General features: G+C 45.9%; 1 protein-coding gene across 1 annotated transcript in view; it reads right to left on the reverse strand.

The window, feature by feature from the left end:
• Nucleotides 1-18,358, reverse strand: part of POLA1 (DNA polymerase alpha 1, catalytic subunit) — a 341,043-nt gene extending 322,685 nt beyond the window's left edge. The window contains exons 1-4 of the mRNA XM_056131121.1: nt 18,255-18,358; nt 11,851-11,975; nt 9,445-9,541; nt 7,831-7,911 (exon numbers count right to left, since the gene is read on the reverse strand). Coding sequence (XP_055987096.1) covers nt 7,831-7,911; nt 9,445-9,541; nt 11,851-11,975; nt 18,255-18,297 — 346 coding nt within the window. The 5' untranslated portion in view covers nt 18,298-18,358. The remainder of the gene's footprint in view (nt 1-7,830; nt 7,912-9,444; nt 9,542-11,850; nt 11,976-18,254) is intronic.
• Nucleotides 18,359-18,563: the final 205 nt, after the last annotated feature.

Here is an 18,563-nt window from a genome sequence, read left to right on the forward strand (position 1 = left end):
CAGCATAAACACCAAGTGGATTGGATAAAAAAATTTTCAAAAGTGAATAGGAATAATGGCTCAAAGGGATGGAGCACCTGCCTGGCATGCATGAGAACCCATCCCTGAAACAACTTGGTCACCCAAACCACTAGGTATTCATTGCCTTGGTGGCCCAGGAATATGGTCAAACATTGAACCCTGATACCCACATGTCCTAGTCAAGTGGTCCTGGACCACTGGGTATTGCCCTTTATCAAAAAAAGGCAAAACATGGGGGACCCACCCAAGTTGATTCAGTGGCACCATATGGTCCCCAAACACCTCCAGGAGCAATCCTCCCAAGCACTGAGCCAGGAGTAGCGCCTGAGCCACGCCTGGCATAGCTAAAAAATAAATAAATAAAAATTATTTTTAAAAAGAAAGCATTCATTTATTTTAATTAAAAAGGCAATTTCATTTACATACAAGTGGTACTACGTGGAAAGTATCGTGTTAAGCGAAATGAGTCAGAAAGAGAGGGACAGACATAGAATGATTGCACTCATCTGGGGAACATAAAGTAACAAAATAGAGGACTAACACCCAAGAGTGGCCGAGATTAGTACCAGGAATTCTGCTCCATGGCTTGGAGGTCAACCACACATGCTAGGGGAAAAGGGAGCTCAGATAGCGAACGGAGCACCAAACAAAGGGTGTTGGGAAGATCCTCCCAGGATGGGAGAAGCATGCTGAAAGTGGACTACAGACCAAACATGATTGCCACTCAAGGCCTCTTTTGCAAACCACAACACCCAAAAGGGGAGACAGAGCACAAAAGGGAATGTCCTGCCACAGAGGCAGGGTGGGTTGGGGGGGATGGGGGGTGGGAGGGATACTGGGACCCATGGTGGTGGAGAATGGGCACTGGTGGAGGGATGGGTACTCGATCATTGTATAACTGAAACCCAAGCACAAAAATTTGTAAGTCTACAACTGTACCTCATGGTGTTTCACTAATAAACACTTTTTTTAAAAAGGCAATTTCAGATTATTGACATAGTATAGGAGACAAGGCGCTTGCCTTATATGTGGCTGACCCGGGTTCGATTCCCCAGCACCAGATATGATCTCCTGAGTACTTCCAGGAGTGATCCCTGGGCACAGAGTGAGGAGTAAGCCCTGAGCACTGCCACATGTGGCCCCAAAATAAAACAAAAGAGAGGCAAAGTTCTTTGTAATTCTAGTGTGGGGAGAGTCTGTGATTCAAGATCCATTTGCAAGAAAATTAAGACATTATCAATTTAATTAAACCAGAGACAAATTAATGACTAAACAGAAAAAGAACTTTACAAAATCTTCTGCAGACAGAGGACAAGTTTTCTTGAGAAAAAACTCCCCTGATATTAAAAGGAAGCTCCCAAACTCAAAAGGAATGTAGGCAAAAACCAAACATTTGGTTCACATAAAAAATACATTCATAAATAGTTGGGAAAGAGAATTGGGCCATATCCAGTGGTGCTCAGAGCTTACTCCTAGCTCTGTGCTCAAGGATCACTCCTGGTGGTGCTTGAGGGACCAAATGTGGAGCTATAGTACAGCAAGGCACCTGCCTTGCACATGGCCAACCCGGGTTTGATCCCCGGCACCCCATGTGATGCCCCAAGCATCACTCCTGTGGTCAGGGATCAGTGTCCTTCCCACTGTACTATCTCTACAGCCCCTAAGAATCTTATTAAGTGAAAAGAATACAAAGGACACAATTTTCTATAAAACTCGTGTTAGAAAATTTTTAAAATACATACACCCATTCCCATTACCAGGGAGAGATCCAAATAAATTGAAAACCGGCACTCAGAAGGCTAGAGCAGATGCACAGCATGCAGGAGACTGAGGCTAATCTCCGAAGCACCATGGGGAACAGCCCCCAGCAGAGGCAGAAGCAGTCCGCAAAGATAGCCAAGTGTGGCAGAAAAACAAATGAAAAGCAAAGTTGTTCAAGTAAAAACTTGCCCAGGAATGCCCGCAGCCACACAATTCAAAGGAACCAAAGAGTGAAAAGAACCCAAATGCCAACTGACAGACAAATGGCACGACCTTGTGCTTTATGCACACACTGGAACATTACTTGACTATAAAAAGGATGGAAAACAGTGACAGGTGTTATAGTATGAATGAGCTGAAAGAACTATGCAAAATCAAAGAGGCTGGACACCAACTAAAGTACCATATGGTTTCAGGTATCTTAATTATTCAAAATAGATAAGTTCAGAGCAGCAGAAAAGCAAATGAGTAGTTGCCAGAGATTAGGGAAAAGAAGACTGGATGAATGACTGTTTAGTGAAATCTGGGTTTCTGGTTAGGAATAAAATGCTTGGAATTAGTTAATGGTCATGATTTCAAACTGTTAATCTACTATCGCTGTTGAAAAAAATTTGTTATATACGTTGTTCCACATTGAAAATGTCTTTTTCAGGGTTGGAGCTATAATACAGCGGGTAGGGTGCTTGCCTTGCACAGAGCCAACCGGGTTCGACCCCCAGCATCCCATGTGGTCCCCCAAGCACCACTATGAGTAATTCCACCATGAGTAATTTCCTGAGCGCAGAGCTAGGAGAAACCCCGGAGCATTGCCAGGTATGGCTCAAAAATGTATTTTTCAATATTAATTCAACATTAATTTTCTAAGAGGGTGGAGCAATAGCACAGCGGGTAGGGCGTTTTCCTTGCAAGCGGCCAACCCAGGTTTGATTCCTTCATCCCTCTCGGAGAAGCCAGCAAGTTACCGAGAGTATCCCACCCGCACTGCAGAGCCTAGCAAGCATGGCAGAGTCTGGCAAGCTTCCTGTGGGGTATTCAATATGCCAAAAACAGTAACAACAAGTCTCACAATGGAGATGTTACTGGTGCCCGCTCGAGCAAATCGATGAACAATGGGAGGACAGTGGAAAGTGCAGTGCTAATTTTCTAAGATCATTTAAAGAAGTCTGAGAACAGATCAGTAATGGTCAGAATGTTTAATATTCAAAATGTGGGTTCTAATTAAGAAAGGGTATCAGTAAAAAGGTTAAACAAAGTTTGAAGAGCAAGGAAATCTTCATAAGAAGGTTGTATTCTTGCCATTGTAGGTTAGTAGAACTTAGAAGGACAAAAAGAAAGAGGAAAATCGGAAGTGAATATTTAAGTAGAAATTCACCCACTTAGTGTTTCTGGTTTGATTTGCTTTACTCCTTTTCTTGCTGATCTTTCTTCACCAGGGCTTAATGTTTTGGAACTAGCTGATATTGTCTCCACTATCTGAAAATACCCCAGGGACGGGATCCATTCCAGAAAGAGCATACCTTTTACTTGGCAAAACCCTACGATCGCTTCTAAACCTTTAATTGCAGGGGCTGAAGCAATAGCACAACAGGTGGGGTGTTTGCCTTGTACGCCAGCCGACCTGGGTTCAATCCCCGGCAACCCATATGGTCCCCCAAGCACCATCAGGAGTAATTCCTGAGTGCAGAGCCAGGAGCATCACCCTGAGCATTGCTGGGTGGGTTCAAAAAAGCAAAAAATAAATTAAAAAATTAAAAATAAATTAAAAATGCCTGCCCCCAGATAGTCATTCACTTCGCTGATATTCTATTGGAGGGAGACAATATGATCACAGAAAGTTTCTTCAACAAATCCTGCAAACCTCTGCACCGAGGACTGAATCCAGCATTTCCACCTGGCAAGATTGCTCCCTGTCCAGACCAACGTCCCGATGTACAGCCACCGAACCTAGTGTCCAGGTAGGTAACCCAAATCATGGAAGAGGACAGCCAAGTATCCACATAACCAGAATTCTGACACAGGCCTCCCCCCTTCCAGGGAGAAGGAAAAAAAAAGGTTTGCTCATTCTAACCCCTTCTCCCTGCACTCACAGTGCTGGGAATAGACAGGGAGTGACGGGCGGGGAGCAGGGCGTGGCAGCGCCACACTGCACAGGCGCGTGGGAGCCAGGACAGCGGGCCACACATGCCAACTCAACACATCAATCAGGAACAACCCACAGGAAACGGACGGCATGCATATCCTTATTTTTCTCTGAAGAAAACAAATAAATGATCACAGACTGATAAAAATGTCGACCTGTTGGAGCTGGAGTGATAGTACAGCGCGTAGGGCATTTGCCTTGCATGCAGCCGACCCAGGTTCGATTCCCAGCATCCCCTATGGTTCCTTGCTCATTGCCAGGAGAAATTCCTGAGTGCAAAGCCAGGAGTAAACCCTGAGCATCGCCGGGTGTGACCCAAAGAGCCAAAAAAAAAAAAAAAAGTCTACCTATAGAGACAGATCGAAACAATGTCCAATACAGCCCTGGAGGCCTCCAGGAATGAGAGTTTGATTTATTCAAGTATTGTCAGGTATCATCTGGATAACATTTTTTCATCTGCCTCATCCCCTTTTTTGGTGTTATCGCTACAGGGGCCCCGCGCCTCAAACATTATTGTGGGCTCTTCTGGGGAGCGCACTTCAGTTCCAGTGCTTGAATACACTTGGCTGCGATGTGCCAGAGAGAATCCCAAACAGCAGTGCAGCCTCGATCACCCACAGCACGTGGAACGGTGCCCAGGGTGGAATGCGAACTCTCAGCCTTGTGCCTGCAAGGTGGGTTGTCTGATTTATCCCCGGGCCCACTTTTTTTTTTTTGGCTTTTGGGCCACAGCCAGAAGTGCTCAGGAGTACCTCCAGCAGAACTTGAGGACCCAGATGTTGTGCTGGGGATTCAAACCAAGGTTGGTGAGACAGAAGGCAAGCACCCCAACCCCTCTACTGTCTCTTTGTCCCACCCCATCTGACTTTTAAAATTATGGTAATAGTTTAGAAGATCCAAAAATAAAGTTAAAAGCATTTCTTTAGAAATCTACATTTGAATGCAACCAAAAATGATGGCAACACAATGTGCAGTGAACTGGTAATACAGCACACAGGAAAGAACCACTTCCTGTATCCTTCTAAGCACAACACTGATTACACACCCTTACTGGGATACATGTCAAAGACAAAAAAAAAAACTGTAAAGAGGCCTAGAGAGACGTTAATGGACTAAGTCCTGCTCTGCATGCAAGAAACCCAGGTTCAATTCTTCTTGAACATCAAACCAAGAGTAGCCCCTGAGCACTGCCATGTGGGCCCAAACACAAAAACAAAAACAAAAAAAACCTGAAAAGAAATTACAAATGTTATGGACTAGAGTGGTTCCACTATAGAGCACATGTCTGGCATGTGTGAGGCCCTGAGTTTGATCCATGGCAGGGTAAAAAAAAAGGAAACTATAAATTTTTATTTTGCTTTTTGGGTCACACCCAGCGATGCACAGGGGTTACTCCTGGCTCTGCACTCAGGAATTACCCCTGGCGGTGCTCAGAGACCCTATGGCATGCTGGGAAAATCGAACCGGGGTCAGCCACGTGCAAGGCAAATGCCCTACCTGCTGTGCTATCTCTCCAGCCTCGGAAACTACAAGTTTTCTGTAGAAAAAAATGTTTGGAAAGCTTAGTAACTTAGTAATTTTAATATTCTAAAAAAAGTTACTATCCTTTACAGAGGCTATCACTGAGGCTGAAGACAGATTCAAATACAGAACTGGGAAAGATATAGAACTCTGTGGAACTGGATTTGAATATAATGTAGCAGTATGAATTCAATACACAGGAAGTAGACATTTTTTTCATTATACCCCAGAAGCAATGAAATCATTCCGATACCCCCAACATGAACACTGAAGTCCAGTGAAAAGAACCACGATTCATGGAAGGAAGACAACAGGGTCCAGGTCTGGAGGCCAGGTTCAATCCCCAGCACTGCATGGGGACCCGAGCACCACCAGAAGTGACCTCCAAAGCACAAAGCCAAGACGCCCCCAAGTACTGCTGGGGATGCCTCCAACCCCAAAAGCAAAAATAATAAATAAATTAACATGTCATTCAAGATCAGACAAGGACAGGAGGGCTGGTGTGGAGAGCAGGAAACTAAAGTGGACTGCGTGTTAACACACAGCTCCAGGGACAGGGCATGGCTCACATGGTACAGCACTGACACATGTGAGGCCCTGGAGCCCTAGTACCACATGGCCCCTAAACCCCACTGGGATTAGCCACGGGTCCCCAACTATTGCAGGGTGTGGCCTCCACAAGAATGAAACGATTGCTAGGGACCAAGGGGAAGGGTGGGTGATGGCATGCAACCTGCTTGACTGGATCGTCTGTAGCTCTTGCCCGCCCAAGCACCCTCAGCTCTGGGCCTAGAGGACCCGGGCACCCTGGTATGTCCCCAGGCCCTCACAAAGAACAGCCAGAACAATTGGCCAAGAAGTTGGGAGTGGCCTTGCAGCCTCCTGAGACATCCTGCGAAAACAGCCAGGCTGGCGAGACAGCTCAGAGCTGAGCGCATGCTCTGCTCGCCGGAGGCCCAGGTTCAATGCTCGGCATTACTGGGAGTGACCCCCAAGCACAGTGCCAGGCGCAGCCCCTGTGCACCAACCACTGGGCATGGCTCCAAAACAAAAATTATAGGAAAAAACTGCACTGGGGTCACAGTGAAACTCTCAATTTGGACACGGTATTAGTATCGTGAACACGGTACTGGGGCTTAGCAGGTCACTGCTGAAGAATGTAGAGGTGAAGTATCAAAAAATAATCTCTGTCTCTGAGGGGTTAGAGATATGGCAGGATTCAATCCTGGGTACCACATGGTCCCCTGACATTGCCTAGAGGGAGGAGAAAAGGAAGCAAGCACATAGGTATTGTAAAATACTAACGACCTGCAAATTATAGGCAAGTATATTGCTCTTGTGCAGTTATATGCTCTGCAGACATTCAGTTTTCAAACCTTTTACAAAATGTAAAAACCATTCTTAGCTGGAAGAAAGAAGGCCACGAAAAGTGCACCTTCTGGGACCAGAGCGACAGCTCAGCGGCAGGGTGCTTGCCCTGAATGCAGCCAACAAGGATTCAATCACCAGGAATCCCATACAGTGCCCTGAGCACTGCCAGGAGTAATTCCTGAGTGCAGAGAAGTAACTCTCAAGCATCACCGGATGTAGATCAAAAACCAAAATCCAAAAAAAAAAAAAAAGGCACGCTTTCCTTTGGGGAGTAATAAAAAGGAGAAACTGATGAAACTAATTGTAGTGATGGCTGCACAACTTCAAGACTCAACACCCTTGAAATGGACGCTTTGGATGGGTGAATTGCGTATGTGAATTACATCTCAATAAAGGTACTTAAAAATAAAACTGCTTCAAGTGGGCCACAAATTGCTGACCCATGGCCTAACATGGATGGCAATAATGAACTAAATAAAAAGGCAAATACTGAAGAGAATTTCCCCCCTTCTCTTTCAACAGGAATGAAATCAGGCTTATTTACTCAAAAAATTTGTCAATGATATGTAGCTAAGAAAATCTAACACATTCATTCACATCATTTTTTATTTCAATTAAACAAAGCCAGCTGATTACATTCTAAACCTGATTATTGCACTGTAGTATTATCAAAGAGAAAACTTCTAAGTGCATCAATTCAGAAGGACTCAAAAACCATCTCTTATTGTCGGAGCCCTCAAATTCACCAAGTTTAAAATGACCACGGAAGTACAAATTTCAAAATAAGTGAAAGACCAAATTCCTCGGATAATAGATGCTTCATTTCCCAGCGTTGTTTTGGCTTTTTTTTACGTGTAATTTTCTACAAAGCTATGCTTCTCTCACTTTTAGAACATATTCTTTACATACAATGGTCCTTTCCCCTCAAAGGAAACTGTGTCAAGGTGCCAAGTCATTGCAAATGGCAATCCTGACGCTCGGAAATGAGCACTCTCCTGAACACAACATGTGGGTACCTTTCTCATGATAATCAAGGGCATTGTCGTCCAGGTCATCGTCAAAAATCTCCCTGCCATCCTCCACGTAGCCAACACCATCTGCAGGAACAAAAATTTAATATGGAGATCAATTTTCTATGAGTGGCTGATATCCATGCCCCCAAAATCAAAAACCTATTTAAACCCATCCAGACAGCCTTGCATTTTTTTTTTCAAGAAAGTTTAGACACCGTGATTTACAAAGTTCTTTACCCCAGGGTTGCAGACGGACAATGTCCCCAACCTCTCGCTCCTGACCCTGTGATCCCCCCGCTCCAAGCAGCACCCAGTGTGGGCCTAGAGGTCAAGTGGTCCCAGCATTGCAGGGTCCAAGCAGGACCACGTCCTTGGACTTTGGTCATTCAGCCACGGGGGGGGGGGGGGGGGCTCCCGGGTCCCCTGAGCATTGCTACTGGGACACCCACACACTAGCCCCCCGCCCCCCGCATCAACAAATTCGAAAAAGCACAAGTCTACACCTCTTCCTGTAGTTAGTATTCATGAACCCAAGAAACCCCAGCCTCTGAACAGGAATAAGTGGCTTCCCACAGCAGCCACTGGGTATTAGGGTCCACCTTCCAATAGTGCCTTCCACTACCCAGGCCACCTCTCACGCCCGCAGCCATGCATAAGACTCACAACCATCCTGTTCCCACAATACCCACGGACACCCCAGGAGAGCATCCCTCCTGCCAATTCATCATCATTTTGTGGGAGATTTATACTACGTTGGAGGTAGGGGGTTGGTCCACACCCAAGCGTACTCAGAAATCACTCCTGGCACGGCTCAGGGGACGTTACAGGGTGCTGGGGATCGAACCTGGGTCAGCCTCATACAAGGCAAGCACCTTCTCCACTGTACTATCTCTCCAGCCCCATACATTATGACTTGAGATATGGATTTATATTCTACAAAATGCACCCCCCACCAAATCAACTAAATCACCGCCCCCTCCCAAATCAGCTCTTGCTCCTATACCCTCAAATAATGTGTAGGAGTAAAAGCCAAAGCATGATGATCTCAAGAGTGCTTTATATCTGCCCACGTGAAGCAGCAATCCCAGCCCCTGAAAATCTGTCAAGGATGAAGCAGGACTCACCTGTGGAATATAAAATAACATAATATGAGACTAATGCCCAAGAACAGTAGAGACAAGGACCAGGAAGATCGCTCCACAGGTGGAAGCCTGCCTCATGAACTGGGGGAGAAGGTAGCTGGGATAGAGAAGGGATCACTAAGTCAATGATGGTTGGAGGGATCACTCGGGACGGGAGATGTGTGCTGAAAAGTAGATAAAGGACCAAATGTGATGGCCTCTCAGTATCTGTATGGCACATCATAATTCCCCAAAGCAGAGAGAGAATAAGAGGGAAATTGTCTGCCATAGAGGCAGGGGGAGGGAGTGATGGGGAGAGGGAGTGATACTGGGGATCTTGGTGGTGGCAAATGAACACTGGTGGAGGGATGGGTGTTTGATCATTGTATGACTGAAACTCAACATGAAAGCTTTGTAACTGTAGCTCACAGTGATTCTATTTTTTTTAAAAAAAGGATGAAGCAGGGTGTCCGGCCCGCACTTGCTTCCCACATACCATCATCCACGATCCAGTCATCATCCTGACGGGCCTGAACCAGCTTTGAATACTGCTCTTCATCGACTTCTTCATACACGTTTGTGAAGTCCTCCACCTGCCATCACACCAGTTTGAGAAAGCTTCAGATGAAGTGAAAGCATTAAACAATTCAGAAGGGAAAATGATTCAACTGAGACTGGAAAGGCAGCCTGAAGGAGTAGCTGCAACCACATCATGAGTTCTGACATTCAACACCACTACAGGGTTTTCCTTAAATAGACATCAATTAACTTAGTATTCCTTTTAGGTGGGTGTTCACATAAGATATTAAATGATTCCATTAGCATAATACACTTGTCACACCATCAATTACTCATCTACTCCATAAAAAAAAACAAACTGAATTATAGCCAATTCTTCATTAGCAGCTTTGGGGATTGTTCACTTCTAATTTGTAGGCTGGTCTCTCCCAAAACCTGTAAGGTGTGCCATCTCCCTCGCCACTAGCTGATGGTGACCTACAAATAGGCGACAATTTTATTTAACTGTTCCGCCTATCCAATATAATTTTTTAAAAAATCACCCCATTCTCCTCCCTCCAAAAATGAGCAAAACAAACATATGCTTTATCACTGAGCAACAACCTGGCACAAAAATACACCAGGCTATAGGTACATTAGAAATATTTTGGGGGGGTGCACACCCAGCTGTGTTCAGGGCTCACTCATAGCTCTGCATTCAGGGATCACTCCTGGTGGGGCTTGAGGATGGAGCCTGGGCCAGCTGCGTGCAAGGCAAGTGCCCCACGTTATGTACTATCTCCCGGGTCCCCGCATGAGGCTTTTGACAAGGCAAATAGAAATTAGTCCAATTAATATTACTGTTGGTACAATTTTCTTGGGGAGGGAGAGGAAATTGTCAAGATTATCTTTGTTGGTTCCAGTCCGCTAAAGCAGCCTTCTTCAACCTTTGCACTCCTAAAGCCCAGGAGTGCCAAGTGGCTCTCTCCCTGAGCAGAGAGCCAGGAGGAAGCCCTGAGCATCACCAGCACCTGTCTGCAGAGCAGGCCGCCAATGAGCAGCTAGAACTCCAGCAGCAGGCCAGCGGGCTTCAACCTTTCTGTGAAGACTGAATGCTGCCCTGGACACAAGTGACTCACACGTTCTCCAACCACACCACAAAACTAATTTCCAAAAGCCTTTGGAGTCAACACGCATTTTCACTCTGTCCAGTCAGAACACTGCTCCTGCTCAACAGGGACTAGAGCCAGGGGTGATCGGTGTGTGAAGGAAAACCCATCACGGTGTTTACACTTGAAATATCCCCCACAGAACTCTCCAGAGAAATACTGTCATTAAAATTTCTTTGCGGGGCTGGAGTGATAGCACAGCGGGTAGGGTGTTTGCCTTGCACACGGCTGACCCAGGTTCGATTCCCAGCATCCCATATGGTCCACCCGAGCACTGCCAGGAGTAATTCCTGAGTGCAGAGCCAGGAGTAACCCCTGTGCATCGCCAGGTGTGACCCAAAAAGCAAACAATAATAATAATAATAATAATAATAATAATAATTAAAAATAGTTGTTAAAAAACACTTAAAACTGTGTCAGCTGCTGGGGGGTGGAACCATTACAAAATGACATAAGCAGTTTTATGATTTTTCTTTTCTTTTCTTTGGGGGGAGGGGGAGTTTGGGCCACACCCAGAAATGCTTAAGGGCTGAGACTCTGCACTCCAGGTGCCAGGGATCGAACCCAGGAAGGTTGCATGCAAGGCCAATGCCCAATGCACTGCCCCATCATTCCGGGTCCTTCCCATTACTTAATCCTTTGCCTGAAAAAGCACTGATGCCATTCTTAGGAAACACAAGAAGTTGTGTGGGTGGTGGCCACTCTAGGTCCCCTCCTGACCGGAAACACTAGAGTGAAGAAGAAAAGGAGAAGAGGGTTTCACAGTCCATCTTACACATGGAGCACAGCAGAAACAAGGCCCAAGTCTCCACCGCTGCTCCCACACACAACTGAGTCCGGGAAGAACAATTCTCTCCAGGGAGCAGCAGTGCTTAACTAGACTGCTCCATACTTAAGAATAAAGTAAAAGCATCTCTATGTACCTCCAGTAAAGCCGTCGAACTCAACATAAATGCAATGAGCTGAGTAAGTTTGAAGCTATTTGCAGTGAGAATTTTAAAAGCATCTATAAAAAAATGTACAGCAATGTTAAGAGTCGAGTAAGCTCTGTAATCAGTGCATCTACCTCATGTCCATACACGTTTGATACTAAGAAAGAACTATTCCAGCAAACTTGGGGAAGAAAACTTAATCAATGACAGGTAGAAGTTTCAGATAAGGGTGACATGAAAACTACCTACCAGTCTTGAATCAGAGAAAGCAGAAGAAAAAGAGCAGAATAAATGGATACTTACTTCATATTTATACTTCTCACCAGCTTTGGCCCTTTTCAGTCTTTCTAAAGCTTCCTGGCGTCCCTTCTTTGTTTTCTTTTCTCGCCGGGATCTAGAAGTCACAAGATTCTCGGAATCTGACAAAGCTGAAAAAACAAAATTTACATGAGATTTTTCAACTGTCAATCATCTCACAAAAACAAAAAAAAAAGTTTCTAGCCAATAGTACCACAATTTCACTGCTATTCAAATGATATTTTATAACGTATATAATTCAGGAAGCTCAGGAACAAATCTACAGCTCTTGTGCCTCCAGCAATTTTCTCTAAGATCCACTGCAACAAATAACTAAAGCAGGACTGGAACGTTAATATAGCATGTAGGGTGCTTGCCTTGCATGTGGCCGACCCAGGTTCGATCCCCGGTACCCCATATGGTCCTCCCAGCCCCACGAGAAGTGATCCATGAGCACAGAGTCAGGGTAAGTCCTGAGCACAGTTGGATGTAGCCCTCAAACATAAGTATAGCAGCTGGCTACTTGCTTCCTCAGATTCAAGCGCTTATTCAGCAGGAAGATGGGGGATCAAAGACTGTCCAAATTCTTCCCATTAAAAGGGACAAGCGATAGGCCAGTGAATTGTAAAAGGACAATTCATTTGTATTCCATTAACCAACACTGAAAAGGCTCTAAGGAGCATCTGTTCTTTGCAAAATACTGGAGGATCTGATAGCCACAAAACACAGAAAGAAATAGCCCGCCCACATGCTCAGAGAACTTGCCTAAAATACGTTCTAACTCTAATGTCAAGAATGCCCACCCTACCACAGTTTCACTTAAAGTATTGGCATTTCAAGGGAGGAATAAATTGGAAAATATGAGAATTTAACAAATATGGTGCTGAGTCAAGTCTTGATTCATGACTGATTACAGGACCTCATCAGTTGGCCGTGCCATTTTAGGATGATGGTGAAAATTTACAAAGGTTAAAGTATAGGGGCTGGAGTGATAGTACAGAGAGTAGGTCATTTGCCTTGCACACACCTCACCCAGGATTGATCCCCTGCACCCTGTAGAGTCCCCCAAGCCCGCCAGGAGTGATACTTGGGAGCAGAGCCAGGAATAAGCCCTGAGCACTGCTGGGCATGGCCCCAAAACAAAAAGATTAAAATGTACTTCAAGGGACCAGAGAGAGAATACAGCATATAGGGCACTTTCTTTGCACACAGCCAACCCGGGTTCCATCCCTAATACCCTAAATGGTCCCCAAGGGCCCACAAAAAATGATCACTGAGCAGAGAGCCAGAAGGAAACCCTGAGCACAGCCCAAAGATCAAAAAATAAAATATATTATCAAAAGTTACTGCAGTACAAGGGGTCTTCACAGTAATTTGACTTCTGAATTATTCATGCTTTTGGTCATTATAAACCGACCACCTCATACATATTTTGAAAAGATTTCATCCACAAAATTAAGACTTTCACATAGCAGCAGATGAATAACCAAGGGAGACAGCACTGCCTGCCAGCCACAAATTTAAGCTCAGCACAATTGCCATCTATGTCTGTGAAGTTGAGTATTTTATTGTATTTCGTGCTAATTATTTTATTAAAAGGAGTAGGCATAAAAAAGGAGTATTGATAAGAGGCATCCTAAAAGCTCCAGCCCTACTTGAATGTTCATAACAACATTAAGCTGTTTGACTAAGTGTTTGACTGAAATAGAAGATGCAATTTAAAGAACATGTACCAAATGCTGGCAATAGACTGCTGAAAATTCTATCTTAAAGGTGAAGCATAATTAGATATCTTATTTTTTCCCCAGCTTTCTGAAAATGGAATCTCTGTAACATCTTAGTCTATTGTTTGACTTTCACATTTGACTTTTAAATACATTTTCAAAAAGGCATTAAGCAAAAATTAAGGAATGCAGGTACTTAATGATGACAGCCACAAAATCTTGGGTGTCACTCAAATGAGCCTGAAAACTCAAGAGCAGGCTTACAGAAAAAAAGGTCTGCCTGATTACTAAACATGACCACAGAGAGAGAAAAGCTGGCCTGAGTGTATCTCCTTCATGATGCCCAAGTCCGTTAGTAGATTAGCCTGGCAAAATCTAGACATCCCTCAGCGTGCTTTCTGCACAAAGCGACAATGCGGCACGTCACAGGGTTCTGGAGAAAAGATCAATTGAGACAGCTGCCTGTCCCCAAGGGGCTCACACTCAAGGAAATTGAAAGAACCTGAGGCTCCCACCATTGCATCAGCATGAGGAAGGTAAGAGGACAAAAATCACGGTGCTCCAGAAACTTACCGATGCCTGGAAAATGAGGGAAGACTTCAGGAGGGCAGTTTCCCAGAGATCAAAAGAGAGGAGGAGAAGGGGCAGGAGCAGTAGTACAGCTGTTAGGGTGTTTGCTTTGCACAGTCAACACAGGTTCGATCCCTGGCATCCCATATAGTCCCCCAGAGTCAAGAATAAGCCCTGAGCATCGCCAGGTGTGATCCGAAAGCCAAAAATTTTTTAAAAAAAAGAAAACTTTATAAAAAAAGAGAGAGAGGAGGAGAATTTCACTACCGGAGTGAGGAAACTGCACTTCATGGTAACAAGTAGCATACGCAAAAACCAAGGGATGAAACCGCAAAGTGTATTTAGAAACAAAAAGTCAGTATAGAGGGACTGGAGAGATAGTATACAGTTGAGTAGGGTGGTGGCCTTGTATGTGGCTGACCAGGGTTTGATCTTCAGCACCCCAAGGGTCCCCTGAGCCTGTCAGGAGTGACCTTGAAGCAGGCATCTCTCTCCGCCTACTCCAGATGAACCTCTGTGGCCACAAACCTCTGGAAGGAAAACTCAGGTACGTGGGACCAGTGACTGAAAACTCCAGGCCACATGGAGGTGTGTATAGGCTGTTCCTCCCCATCTCCCCACCTTTCCGGAGTCTTGACTGTATGCCCACGAACTGCCTCTGGGCTCCATTTAAGCGCATTAATGGTCAAGATCCAGAGACTCGCAAATGAATCTCTGAATACAGCATCTTGCCACAGAGATGTCTCCAAACCTCAATTATTTAAAGTTTTAGATATCCAGGAGTGCACGGCCACATGACATCCTATACTATTCATACTAGGCGATCTGTCACTGTCACTGTCCTCCCGTTGTTCATCAAGTTGCTCAAGCGGGCCCAGTAACGTCTCCATTGTGACAATTGTTACTGTGTTTGGCATATCGAATACGTCACAGGTAGCTTGCCAGGCTTTGCCGTGTGAGTGAGATACTCGGTAGCTTCCCGGGCTCTCCGAGAAGGGTGGAGGAATCGAACTCGGGCCGGCCATGTTGGCCACTTGCAAGGCAAATGTCGTACCCCCTGTGCTATCGCTCCGGCCCAATACAAAATAAATTATTTAGTATCTGCCTGTGGGGTAGGCTTTAGTGGTGGTGAGAAAATTCAAAATAATGGTGGAGGAAAGGGGTAATGGTGGTGGGATTGGTGTTGAAATATTGAATGCAATCAATTACTGTGAACAACTTTATGACAATAAAATTGAAAAATAAAAAGAAATGATTCTTGAGCACAGAGTCAAGGTAAGTCATGAGTACCCACCTGGTGTGCCCCTCTCCCCCCCAAAAAAGAACCACAAAAAAGTCAGTGTTAAAAGTTCAGTTCCACACATAAGCAGAGTGAAGGAGAGAACAGGGAGATTAGGAACAAGTAGCACACTCCATTGTGCCTTACGAGCTGGCATGGGATCCGTGTGTGACGTCTCTGAGCTGCACTGACCAGCTGTCTCGGGTTGTAAGCGGCACCTGAAACTTGTTTGTGAGACCCGCACCCTGCCTTATTAGACCTGATGGGGCGCAGAGCCATGGCCCTCTAGGGAAGCTAAATAAGGCAGATGCTCTTCCCAGAAAACCCTGCAGTTTGGGTATGGGCATCGACACACCCGGCTGGAGCAATCAAGACCACCTATGCAGACTTTCCATCAGACACTGCAGCAGGAGGAAAGAAGGTGGGCTAAGCGTGTAGGAATAGCAAGAGCTGCAGGAAGACCGAGAGCCCGAATAGCGGTGCCAGCCACGCCAAAGTATAAGTAAGAACATCAAGCCCTTGGCAACGACTGGCAACAACCTCCTTGAGAACCCAGTTCTGTGGCAGTCTGAATCACTGTTCTTGGCTAAGCAATCCCAGGGATGGGTCTGTAGGCCTGGAGCTTTTTCCCAAGGAGACTAATACAGAACCTTAAGATCCTGATGTGTGAAACGGAGGAAACCATGTCTACCTGATAAATAAGAATTAAATCAAGATTCTTGGTTCACTTTATATTCAGCAATATAGAAGCTCACGTGTATGTGCACCGTGAGGTTGTAACATACACATAAAGCTTGGATGCCACACTGAACAGTAACATGTCTAGCTTCTAGAGAGCAAAAAAAAAATCTAGAAGCTGTTTGCTCAAAGAAACCTTAATATAGCACCACTGTTTAACATTATAATTTCAGAAAAATAAAAAACCACGTCCAGAGACTGGGGAGATAGCTCCAAGGGCTGGAGTCCATGTTTTGCAGGCTGGAGGCCTGGGTTAGATCCCAGGCACCACATGGTCCTCCAAGCATCCACATGACCACCAGGCCACAGTGAGTAGCCTGAGTCCACAGGAGAGTGGTCCAATTGCAAAACACCAGGCCCAGCCTACGGACCATGGTACCATCATCTTACTGAATGAACCACTCTGATTTTTTTAATCATTAAACTCTCCCTGACACCTTTTCTAACAAAGAAATTATAGCTTTGCATGTGGCGGACCCCGGTTCAAGCCCAGGCACCACATATGGGCCTGCAAGCACCACCAGGAGGGAGAGATCCCAGAGCACTAAGCCTGAAGTAAGTACTGAGCACTGCTGTGTGTGGCCCCAAACTGCCCCCCATAAATAAGTTATATACCTTTCAACTTTGCACTGCTATTACCAAGCCTATGTTCTAAAACTTTAGCAGAAAAATAGGTTTAGCTTTCCCTTTTTCGAATGCCTCATATAAGCTCATTAGCAAAAAAGAATAGCATGAAAAATCCAAATAGAAAGTTAAAATATTTGGTTCACAATTACCATCTGGCATACCACCACCCACCACCGAAGCAGACTAGTCTGCAAGTAATAGCATTCAGGTAACAATCTGTCTGCTCGAAAGTAAAAATTCCAATCACAAGTTCCCAGCAACTACTTAATCAACAGCATGAGTTAAGAGGGGTCTCAAGATTGCACAGTATCCTCCCAAGAGTGATTTCCTGATGTTCACAGATGACGTACAGTTTTTAGGGTGAAGAAAGGGCTTGGAGGCCAATCACTGATGGAGGGCGGCAGAGACTGTTCGCGTACTCGCATCCTACATCCCATTTGTAATCCAGGCTAGTAGACTCTCCAAAATAAATTGTCTTAAAAACGAAAGGCTAAAAGAACAAATTGAAAGCTGTGATTCACAACTAGGTGAATGCAAAGGAAGCTGATTAGGAAGCCCGTTCTCATTAATGGTGATGAATTTGAGTGACAGGAGATGTGACGCTTGAACGAAGAAAAGTGAACCCTCTGATTTTAAGTTAGAAGTTCACTGAAGTCAAGTCACACTTTAGTTGAACACCTTCAAAAAATCAGAAATCAGCCAGCCATTTGCATTTGTGTATTCTATTTTTGGAAATAAAAGATTACCACTGAAAACGGAGTGATATATAGGGCATCTGCAATGCTGAGCAGGGCATTTTTAGAAGCCTCACTAGAGATGACTAGATTGTGAACACTATTTCCAGGCAGCACTTGAAGAACTTTCCATAGGATTTGAAAGGGGGGGAGGGGGACCCGTTAATGCATCAAGTAGAAACCCATTACCTAAAAAGACAAAACGCATTTGTATCTGGTGACAGCACTTAGAGCGTTCTTTCCCTCGTAATGGGAAGGGCGCCCAGTCTTTCCCTAACCTGGGGCAGGGGTAGTTAAATACTTCCGGCCAAGACCATGCCCCCAGCGAAGCCGGGACTGACAAAAGCGTGCCCAGCACGTGGAGCCACTCAGCAAAAGAAATGAAAAAGGCAAGCTAGTGCAGAGACAGGCAATGACAGAGGGGCGGCAGCCTCCCCCCCGCACCCATCCCCCCCCCCAAAAATAAGGCCGGCACCGATAGGGAGAGAGTTCAGCTCGGGATTGTCCGGCGCAAAGCCCCCTGCAAGGAATTCCGGTCCGCCAGGGGGGGTCCCAGCCCTAGACGATCAACGTCCGCGCCCCCCTCCCCAAAAGACTAGTCAGGCCACCCGGATGAGCACCTCCCTAGGCAAAAATCCAAGAGACCCCCCCCAAAATCCCGAGCCCCATTCTCCCACAATCATGCCAGGGTCCCCACACTCCCGACCGGGGCAGCCCGGACGCAGGATCGTCCCTCACCGCTCTCCCCCAGCTCGCCATCATCTCCGTGCACGGGCGCCATGGTATCGAAGCGTCCCGATTCCGCGCCAAGCAGCCCGAAACTGGCGCGGGGGCCGAGACGGGCGCCAGCCGGAAAGCCAATCAGAGGCTCCGCACGCTGCGGACTTCCGCCTGGAAGGCCCCTGACGCGCCGCGCCGCGCTGCGCCGCGCCGTGCCCCGCCCCCGGCCTTCCCGCGGGCGCGCGTTTGGCGCCCGGTTATGACCCCTGAGGGAAGCGCAGGAGCGCCGGGGATGAGCGAAAGAGGCGGAAAACAGAGGCGGGCGGG

The sequence above is a fragment of the Sorex fumeus genome, unplaced genomic scaffold (assembly GCF_029834395.1).
Source record: "Sorex fumeus unplaced genomic scaffold, SorFum_2.1 ptg000086l, whole genome shotgun sequence".
NCBI lineage: Eukaryota > Metazoa > Chordata > Mammalia > Eulipotyphla > Soricidae > Sorex > Sorex fumeus.